General features: G+C 43.6%; 1 protein-coding gene across 1 annotated transcript in view; it reads right to left on the reverse strand.

The window, feature by feature from the left end:
- Positions 1 to 5,575, reverse strand: part of OTUD3 (OTU deubiquitinase 3) — a 34,538-nt gene extending 28,963 nt beyond the window's left edge. The window contains exon 1 of the mRNA XM_004377179.2: positions 5,361 to 5,575. Within this exon, the coding sequence (XP_004377236.1) occupies positions 5,361 to 5,575 (215 nt within the window). The remainder of the gene's footprint in view (positions 1 to 5,360) is intronic.
- Positions 5,576 to 11,273: the final 5,698 nt, after the last annotated feature.

The raw sequence follows: 11,273 nt of genomic DNA on the forward strand, positions 1-11,273 counted from the left end.
TAGTGATTTAGCGTTTGACTACTAATGGATACGGGGTTTCTTTCTGGGGTGATGTAAATGTCTTGCAATTAGATAGTGGTGATGGTTATACAACTCTGTGACTATAATAAAAACCACTGAATTGTACACTTTAAAAGAGTGAATTTCACAGTATGTGAATTGTACCTCAATAAAGCTGTTATTACAACAGAAAAAAAAAAATGTCTCCAGATGTTGTCAAATGTCCTCTGGGGAGCAAAATGGTTTCCACTTGGGAACCACTGAGCTAGAGTGATATATGCAAGATCTTGCATTTGAGTTAAAAAAAAAAAAAAATTGCCCAAGCAGCATATATTTTTTTAAAAAAAAAAGTTTTTGGTGCTAAGTAATTTAGTATAAGGCAATATTGTCCTATACCAAACCAAAAATCCACTGCCCTTGAGTTGTTTCCAACTCATAGTGGATACGATAGAGTAGGACTGCCTATAGGGTTTCCAAGGCTGTAATCTCTACAGAACCAGGCTGCCACATCTCTCTCCAGTGCAGCAGCTGGTGGGTTGGAACCACTGACCTTTCAGTTAGCAGCTGAGCACTTAACCACCATACCACCACGGCTGCTTATTGTAATATAGACCCCAAAAATATTAATGGGCTGCAGTAACAGTGGTAAATGTACAGAAAGGAGGTGGGGGCAGGTTTTGTTCTATTCTATGAGGTCAGACCACAGCTAGCACATTGGGTATCATTCCGGTTACTGCATTTTAAGAGAGATATTCAGATGAGATGATGAGGCTTTAAACTATATCATATGATGAACATGAACAACTGCCTCCACGTATCTGTCATGTGAAATGGAAATTGAACAATAAAACTAAGATTAAAACATGGAAGCTACAGAGACACATACTTTGGTAAGTAAAAGGAAATGTTATCTTATTTCTATGGGGACAGAATGGAAAGACTCAGAATTTTATAAATTTCTATCACTGGCGATCTTCGGTAATTGTCTAGATCTATGCTGTTCAATACGGTAGCCGGTAGCCACTAGCCACGCCTGGCTACTGAGCATGTGAAATGTGGTTAGTTCAAATTGAGGTGTGCTGTAAGTATAAAATAGTATAAAAAATAAAGGTATATGACTTAGGAATCCCAATCCCAGGTATATACCCAAAAGATATAAAAGCAGGAATGCAAGCAGAAGCCTGTACACCAATCTTCACTGCAGCACTATTCACAATAGTCAATAGGTGGAAACAACCTAAATGTCCATCAACAGATGAATGGATAAATAAAATGGAATATTAGTATTCAGCCATAAAGAAAAATGAAGTCCTGATACATGCCACAACATAGATGCACCCGGAAAACATTATGCTGAGTGAAATCAGTCAGTCACCAAAGGCCAAATACTATATGATCTCACTTACATGAAAGGCAAATATATAGAAACCAGAGCTTATTAGTGGTTACCAAGGGTGGGAGGGAGGAGGAAGGGAAAGTTATTGTTTAGGGGGCACAGAGTTTATGTTAAAGGTGGTGGAATAATTTGGAAAAGCATAGTGATAATGGCTGCACAACATGAAGAATGTTACCAGTGTCACTGAATTATACATGTAAAAACTGAATCAGTATGATCCCTGACTGGCAATGTCAGCATCACCAGGGAACTTGTTAAACATAAAAATCCTGAGGTCCCATCCCAGCCCTGGGGGTGGGGTCCAGAAAATTGATTTTAACTAGCCCTCTAGGTGATTCTATTGCATGCTAACGTTTGAGACACCCTAGTCTAAAATCTAGACTCCAGATAGTCGTTCTAAATCTTGGTGCACATTAGAATCACCTGGGGAGCTTTTAAAAACTGTATCAATAACCAGGCCCCACTGCCTGAGATTCTGGTGTAGCTGATGATCTAAGGGAGAGCCCAGGTGCTGTATTTTTGAAAAAGTTCCCCCAGGTGATTCTGTTGTATCACAAGGAATGAGAACCACTGAGCTAGGCACAAGAGATGGGATGTTTTCAGGTGATCCAAGCACGAATGGATAAGTATTGTTGTTTTGTGCCATCGAGCCAATTCCGAGTCCTAGTGATGCTATACGACAGAGTAGAAATGCCCCATGGAGTTTCCTAGGCTGTAATCTTTACAGGAGCAGGTCTTTTCTCCTGTGAAGCCACTGGTGGGTTCAAACCGCCAACCTTTCAGTTAGCAGCCAAGCACTTAACCACTGCACCACCAGGGCACCTTACTGGATAGAGAAGATGATTTGTGAATGCCCTTCCATCCTTAAGATCCTATGACATTAAAAAAAAATAATAGTCACAATACAAATAAAACAACTTGTTTGGGACAGAGACAAATGACTAAAATTAGTGATTCTTTAATGTTTTAATTTTAGAACACTACCAATCAGTAATTTAAGGCTATATTTAATAGATAAAACTAAATTAGACAGGTGCTAATACTGTACTGCCATGAGTCAGAATTGACTAGATGGTAGTGGGTTTGGAAACCAATCAGAGATTCTTTTCACACTATATTCAATCATGTTTTTAAAGAACATGAAGGCTAAACTATTTCTTTGTTCTGAAATTGAATCCAATTTATATGAGTCCACCCTACAGACAAATATGAAGGTGGTCCATGATGCATTACAAAATCCCATAATTACCTCTTTGATTAATCTATGTTAAACTGACTCAACTTATTTAAAAGCTGCATTAAAGGATACCAGTTAATTCATTCACAAGTATCTGCAGGTTCCAGAATGCTGTAAGCACCACACTGCCAGCAATGAACTTGCCTGTAACAAAACACTATTCCAGGCTTCTCAACATTGTACAGATAAGCATGGAAAGGAGAGTGGAGACTGTCAACTATTTTTTTATATTACCATAATTTTATTGACTTTCAGAGAGTACTAGGTACTAACAAACAAATGAACTTGTTGACACCTGCCAGCCCATCACATATACAGGAACCACCATCCACTGCACAGTGGCAGAGCCTGTCGTCATCACATCCAAAAGGGCCACAGTCTATGTCATGGTAACCATGTAAAGAATTTGTGAACAGAAGGGGGCTAGCTTCATGAAGCCCACACAAGGGGAATTCAAAAACCAAAACATTATCATTTTATCTAACTGTCCAAAGATGAGATCTCAGAAGTGAGAGATGTGAACATTCCAATACAGCTGACCTCTGCAGCCTCCACGCCACTACCTTTCTAGCCTATGCTCGTCATCCTGACAACCTGTAGATCTCCCAAAAATGCACTCCTCTGCCTTTCACATACTACCTCTCAGCCTGGAATGTTCTCAGGCATACTCCTATCAATCCTTCAAGACCCCAACTAAGATGTTATTTACTCTTTTTCACTCTCATTCTCTCACAAGTGTAGAGTTTTCCAGAGGTTACATGACATATGACGAGGTTGTCTCTCTGACAGCTAATGGAATATGTGTACTCTTGTGTTTCAAAACGTTCTCACTTTTATTTTTTAATACAGTAAATACTGATACATATAATCCACATAAACAAAAGCTCTTCGGGTTCTCAGTAATTTTTAAGAGTGTAAAGGGGTCCCGAGGCCAAAAAGTTTGAGACCCACTGTTACATGTGTTTCTTCTTTACTAGGCTGTGAACTCCTTAAGTATCTTAGTCAATGTATTCTCAGCACCTTGCTCAATCAATGTCTGCTGAATTAACTGAAGTATGCTCTCTTGGGGAGGGAAGAGAAGGGGAAGGGAGGGCAGTGAGGTAGTGCCCCAGTTTCCCATAGCTTTATGAAAGCCCTCAAGACTTTACAACTCCCCGTGCTCTGATTCCTGCTCATAAGCAACGTTCTGTTGAGTACTTCGGTTTCCTGAGCACCCTAGTATTGGGAATGCCGTGCCCAGCATCGCAGACACAAGCAAGATAATCATTTGTAAGGAAAAGCACCACCCCAAACCCATTGTATTCAATTGGTATTTTGGTTTATATAGCAGTGTCTTGTGCTTATGAGTTTGATTAAAATAAGTAAGGCCCTGAATAGTTAATAAACTCTGAGTGTGTATTTGACAAAACCAAGGTAGTAAGCTGAAAGCAAAACAAGCTGTGAACTGTAATGACCCTACTAAGAAAATGCCCCGTTTGAGAGGCCCTGCTGAGTGGCTAGGTGGCCTCCTTCCTTATCAATCATTCGTTCATTCAACAAAAATGTATTGAATACCTTCTGTGTACCAGGCACTGTACTAGGTGGTGGTGAATAAGACACAATCAAGCTCTAATTGCAACTTAAGCAAAAACACCAAGGCAGGAGAGGAGGCTAACCCTATGTGAACAGGAAAAACTCCTAACCTGCCTGAAGCACTGTGTATACATAGAAGAGGAAAGACGGGAAAAATAAATTAGGGCGAGTTCACAAACAACCTTGATAAATAAGCTGCAATGTAACGTGAAATCAAGAAAACACCTTCTTTCCTCTTTTCCACATTTAATAACTAAGGCAATTTTGTATGGTCTTTAACTTTATCTTATTCTTCTCTCTGCCCAATCTGAGCACTCAAATGATGGGAGGAGAAACACCAACCAGGCTGTCACTAATACTGTCTTTTCCAGAACGACACACTCTGGCAACCAGACCCTCCTTTACCTGCCCGTGCATTCAGGGATGCTAGCTGTTCTCCTTCCCTCTTCCCCAGCTTTTTCCATCTTCTATCCACACTCTTCGATTTCTCTCTTCTTTCCTGAAGCCGCTTTTCCTGCCCCATTCTCTCCCGCCCCACCCCCAATTATTTATCCATCCTGTGTTCCCTAAAAAAGCTGGACCTGGATCCCAGGCCAAGCCCAAAGCAAGCTTGGGTAAGCATCTTTGCTTACAGAGTAAGAATTCGTGAAGTTACCTTCAGCTAACAACAGGGCCTCACCGACATAATTTCCCAAGGCAATACCCAACAGTAAGGACTCACAGAGGCAAAGCATTATACCAAGTGAGGCTTACGCCTCTACTTTTCTTATCGTCATCATGACTGGTGTACGCGCTGTCCTGCTCTTTGAATGACTGGCTCCATCTCATTCCCTCAGGTCTCAACCTAAATGTCACCCTTCAGGGAGGCCTTCTTTGGCCACCAAACTAAAGTAAACCTGCCCCGATATTCTCTCTCAGCACCCACTTTAACATTTTCTTTGGGCGCCTACCACGATTAGGACAATTTGGGATTACTGTGAGCATCTCGAGGTGAGGGGCCTTTCTCGCCGGTGGCCTCCCGGCACTCCGAACCGTGGTTGGCTCGCGGCTGACGCTCGGGGCCGTCTGAATGAATGGACTGACGAGAGCGGGCGACGGTCGTCATGCCCGGCGCGTCCCCCGGCGCCGCCTCCCGCGCTCCCGGGCCCGCCTCACCCGTCCCCCGGCACCTCCCGCAGCTTCAGCCCCAGGGCCTGCAGCTGGTTGGCAAAGCTGACGAACTCCTCCTCGCAGCCGCTGCCGGGCTCAGGCCGGTTCCGCCGCTCCTTGGCTAGGGCCCGCCGCGCCGCCCGCTCGTCCCGCTTGCGCTCGGCCTCGGCTTTCCGGCTGCCGCTGCCCGGCCGGCTCTTCGCCGCCTGCTTTCGGGACATGGCCCTGGCCGCGCGGCCCGCAGCGGCAGCGAGGAAAGCCGGAGGATTCTGCGAGCGGTCCCCTCAAGTGCCAAGGAGGCAAAGCGGCCCGAGCAACGGAGCCCCGCGACTCGCCGCTGCCACTGCGCCTGCGCAGGTGCCCGGCACCACGATCACGTGCCCAAAGCCACGCCCCCTCCGTCCGTGGGGCTGGGGGCTAGGCGCCATAGAGAGCTGGCCGGGGAGAGATAGAGGGTCATCCATCGTTGTTTATTCTACTGTTCCCTCTTGTGGTGGCTGGTATTTTAAGTGAGGAGCAGAGGGAACCGGAGAGAACAACGGGGGTGGAGGGAGTGGGGGGCGGGACGGTCAGTGGGAAGGTCAAGGAAAGAAATGGAGAATGATAGTAGGAGAAAGCAGCGGAGAAGTTAGGAAAGGAAGAAAACTAAAATATTTCAAACTCTTCTTTGTGAATTGGGATAGGCACTTTCACATGGCACATCTTACTTTATTTTTACTGTTGTTAGGTGCCATCGAGTCGGCGTAGCTATTCTATGTACCGAACAAAACATGGCCCGGTCCTGGGTTATCCTCATAATCATTGCTGTTTGAGCCCACTGTTGCAGTCACTGTATCGATCGGTCTCACTGAGGGTCTTCCTCTTTTTCGCTGACCCTCTACTCCACCAAGCATGATGTCTTTCTCCAGGGACTGATAGCTCCTAAAAACATGTCCAAAATACACGAGACGAAGTCTTGCCATCTTTGCTTCCAAGGAGCATTCTGACTGTACTTCTTCCAAGACAGATTTATTCATTCTTCTGGCAGTCCGTGGTATATTTAATATTCTTCGCCAACACCACAATTCAGTGGCATCAATTCTTCCTCGATCTTCCTTATTCATTGTCCAGCTTTCTCATGCATAAGGGGCAATTGAAAATACCATGGTTTGGGTCAGGTGCATCTTAGTCCTGAAAGTGACATCTTTGCTTTTTAACACTTTAAAGAGGTCGTTTGCAGCAGATTAAGCCAATGCAATACGTCATTTGATTTCTTCACTGCTCCTTCCATGGGCGTTGACTGGGAATCCAAGTAAAATGAAATCCTTGACAACTTCAATCTTTTCTCCATTTATCATGAGGTTGCTTATTGGTCCAGTTGTGAGGATTTTTGTTTTCTTTATGTTGAGGTGTTATCCGTACTGAAAGCTGTAGTCTTTGATCTTCATCAGTAAGTGCTTCAAGTCCTCTCTGCTTTCATCAAGCAGGTTGTGTCATCTTACTTAATTATCCCCAAATTATAGGAAACTGAATCTGAAAGGTTAAGTAATTTCAAGAAGATCACACAGCTAAAAGGCAGTGCTGTGCCCTGGCTCCAAAGCCCATACACTTTGTTTACTTAATCCTGACCTTCTCCACTGCTCTACCTTCTCTTCTAACTCAAGGGAATGGTAGCCCTTCTGTCTAAGACTACCAGCTCCTCTGTTGTTGGGTGCCATCAGGTTGATTCCGACTCATAGCGATCCCATGTGACAGAGTAGAACTGCCCCATAGGGTTTTCTAAGCTGTAATCTTTACGGGAGCAGATCACCAGGTCATTTCTCCTGCAGAGCTGCTGGTGGGTTCAAACCACAGACCTTTCAGTTGGCAGCCGAGCACTTCACCACTGTGCTACCAGGGGCTCCTTACCAGCTCCTCTAGTAATCTTAATTCCATCCTAGGATGACCAAACTAGGCTTGCCCAGGACCAAGGATTTTCCCAGAAATGCAGGACTTTCAGTTTTAAAACGAGGGGAGTTCCATGTACACCAGGTTAATTGATCACCCTAAAGCACACCTACTTGCTCTGGAAAATAACTCCGTTAGCAATCCCCTCTCTCCTGCAGTAATCCCTCTTCTCCCTCACCCTGGCTCCTCCTTCTTAATTCTCTCTCTTCCCATGGTGATACTACTGTGTTCCTCTTGGCCCTCTAGCCAGTCTCTTTCACCATTGCAGGAAATGTTTCTAATTGTTCTGCCCTTACCAGTAGAAGTGGATTCCGACTCATGGTGACTCTACGTATGTATGTCAGAGTAGAACTGGGCTCCACAGGGTTTTCAATGGTTGATTTTTTCAGAAGTAGATTGCCAGTCCTTTCTTCTGAGGGACCTCTGGGTGAACTCAAACCTCCAAACTTTCAGTTAGCAGCTGAGTACAATTAATGGTTTGAACCACCAGCTTCTGTCCTTAATAGTCTTAATTTCTCATTCTACAAATGCCCCTTTGGCAATAGCCTACACTCTCACTTTCAATTATCATCTCTATTATCAATATGTAAATAACTCTAGGTGCTAGGTGACAAGCATAACACTAAACCTGTCAGTGTTATAGGCAGGTTCTCTAAGAGAGACATGGCGGTTGCCTCAGGGAGACCAAGTTCTAGTGGGAGGATTCAGGTAAGGACACAGCAATTACACTACTGCATGACAAATGCTGTCAAGGAGGTGGTACAGCATGCTGTGAGAGCACAAAGAAAAGTGGAATGAAGAATTCAAAAAAGTCTTTCCAGAAGAGCTGAGTTTGAAGCTGAAGCTTAAAGGACAAATAGGCCTTGCCACCACCCATTTGTCCGTTTGTTATACTGTGAGGGCTTGCATGTTGCTATGATGCTGGAAGCTATGCCACTGGTATTTCAAATATCAGTAGGGTCCCCTGTGGTGAACAGGTTTCAGCAGAGCTTCCTAGCTGAGACAGACTAGGAAGAAAGGCCTGGTGATCTACTTCCAAAAATTAACCAGTGAAAATCTTATGGATCACAAGAGGATACTGTCCAATACCGTGCTTGAAGAAAAGCCCCCTAGCTTGAAAGGCACTCAAAATATACAGCGGCTGCAACAATGGTCTCCAGGATACCAACGATTGTGAAGATGGAGCAGGACTGGGCAACATTTTGTTCTTTTGTACATGGAGCCGCTGTGAATCAGAGCCAACTTAACTGCAGCTAACAACAACAGGTCTTTCTAGACTAAGAAAGTCCAGAGCAGAGCGGATTGTTTATCCAATATGGGAGCTTGGTTTTGAGGAACTGAAGGAAGTTCAATCTGAACACGGCTTGAGCCATGAGGCAGGAAATGGAAGGAAGGCCCAGATCTGGCAGGATCTTGTAGGTCATGTTAAGGGATTTAGCCCAAATCCTTAGTGCCATAGGGAGCTATTGAGGGGTTTTAATCTAGGGACTGGCATGAGCAGGTTTATATTTAGAAATATGACTTTGACTATGGTGAGGAGAATTGATTGAAGCAGGGATATAGCTAGGAGGCTCGTGTAGGTGTCCAAAGACAGGTGATGCTGATGCTGATGCTGATGCTGATGCTGATGCTGATGCTGATGGCTGGGGCTGGAATGGAGGGGAAGAGAAGAAGATTGGTATCACATACTGAGGAAAAGCTCAGGAAACAGAATTGGATTGAACTATCAAGAAATGTTTTGCGTGTTTCACAAGTACTAAAATTCCTTCCCTACAAACCCTTCTTTTATTCTCAGGAAGAAAGAGCGTGAATTGTGCCTGACCCCACCCTTTCCCACACAGACATTCTAAGACCTTCACTGACCCCTCAGCTTCTATTTCGTAAGGTTGGGAGGCAGTACTGGGAGTGGAAAACCCTCTGGGCAAAACTGCAGACATAGGTTCTGGTCCAGCTCTGTCACTACCTCCATTATGTTGGATCTTGCTTAACTTCCCAAGCCTCCTTTTCCTTATCTGTAAAATTGGAATTAAAACTGTGAAGACCAATGCAGTAGTTGTTCTTCTTGTTAGCTGCCATTGGCTCAACTCCAACTCAGAGCTAAATGTTACTCTGTCCTGTGTCATCCTCAAAATCACCAGCATGTTCAAGTCCATCATTGCAGCTATTATGCCAGTCTGTCTCACTGAGGGTCTCCCAGGCCCTCATTGGCCCTCTACTTCACCCAGCATAATGTCCTCCTCTAGCAATTGATCCTTCCTGATGATGTGTCCAAAGCAAGCTATCTGGACAATGTTCTATTGCCATTCATAAGGATTTCATTGGCCAATTTTCAGAAGTAGATCTCTAGACCTTCCTTCCTAGTCTGTCTTAGTCTGGACTCTCCACTGAAACCTGTTCACCATGGGGGGCCTGCTGATATTTAAATACCAGCAGCATATCTTCCAGCTTCATAGGAACATACGAACTACCACAGTATGATAAACTGGCAGATGAGTGGTGGAATGCAATAGTAATGATGATAAATAATGACAGACTTTTATGGTGTGTATGATGTGCCAGGCACTATTCTAAGTGCTTTACAAATACTGTCTTATCTTTGCAACAACCTAATGAAATATGTACCCCACTTTGTGGATGAGAAAACTGAGGCACAGAGAGGTTAAGTAACTCACCCAAGGTCACACAGGTAGTAAATGGCAGAGCCAGGATTTGAAGCCGAGCCACATGGCTCCAGAGTGTGTACTCTTAATCATTATACTATACATGTAAATTTTCATAAACAGCAAACCATTCTACATAACATATGAATTTATTTCCTCAACTCTCTTACATTTCCTATGGTTGTTGCTGTCACAGTCTTTCTACCATCTCATTTGTCACATGTCAATAATGTTTGATTTTCCATTTTACTTTCTCTGCATTAAAGCAAACAGTAAATATTTACAGCCTAGTAGGCCTGGGTTCTCATCCCGTTTTCACTTTACGTGAGTTATTTTACTTCTGAAACTCAATATTTTATTCTGTAAAATAGTCACATTAACATAAAAAAAATCAACGACACTTCTGTCAGTTTATTGTACTGTGATGGCTTGCATGTAGCTGTGATGCTGGTTGCTATGCCACCAGTATTTCAAATAACAGCAGGGTCAGTCATGGTAGACGGGTTTCAATGGAGCTTCCAGACTAAGACAGACTAGGAAGAAGAATCTGGTGGTCTACTTCTGAAAAACTTAGCCAGTGGAATCCTTATGAATAGCAGCAGAACATTGTCTGATATAATGCTGAAATATGAACCCTGCAGGTTGGAAGACATTCAAAATGTGGCTAGGGAAGAGTTGCCTCCTCAAAGTAGAGTCGACCATAATGATGTGGATGGAGTATGGAGTCAAGCTTTTGGGACCTTCATTTGCTGATGTGGCATGACTCAAAATAGAAGAAACAGCTGCAAACATCCATTAATAATCAGAATATGGAATGTACCAAGTATGAATCTAGGAAAATTGGAAGTCGTAAAAAATGAAATGGAGCGCATAAAGATTGATATCCTAGACATTAGTGAGCTGAAATGGACAGGGTTTCCAAAGAGCAACTGGGTTCGAACTGCCAAACTTTTGGTTAGCAGCCTTAATCACTACGCCACCAGGTCTCCCAAGAAGACAAAGTAAAGTAATATAATGTGCAAAGACCTGGAGTTAGAAAACCAAAAGGAAGAACACACTCAGCATTTCCCAAGCTGAAAGAACTGAAGAAAAAATTCAAGGCTCAAGTTGCAATATTGAAGGATTCTATGGGGAAAATATTAAACGATGCAGGAAGCATCAAAAGAAGATGAAAGGAATACACAGAGTCACTGTACCAAAAAGAATTGGTCCTCATTCAACCATTTCAGCAGGTAGCATATGATCAAGAATAATGGTATTGGAGAAAGAAATCCAAGTTGCACTGGAGGCACTGGCAAAAAAAAAAGGCTCCAGGAATTGACGGAATACCAAG

The sequence above is a fragment of the Trichechus manatus genome, unplaced genomic scaffold (genome assembly GCF_000243295.1).
Source record: "Trichechus manatus latirostris isolate Lorelei unplaced genomic scaffold, TriManLat1.0 scaffold00048, whole genome shotgun sequence".
Taxonomy (NCBI): Eukaryota; Metazoa; Chordata; class Mammalia; order Sirenia; family Trichechidae; genus Trichechus; species Trichechus manatus.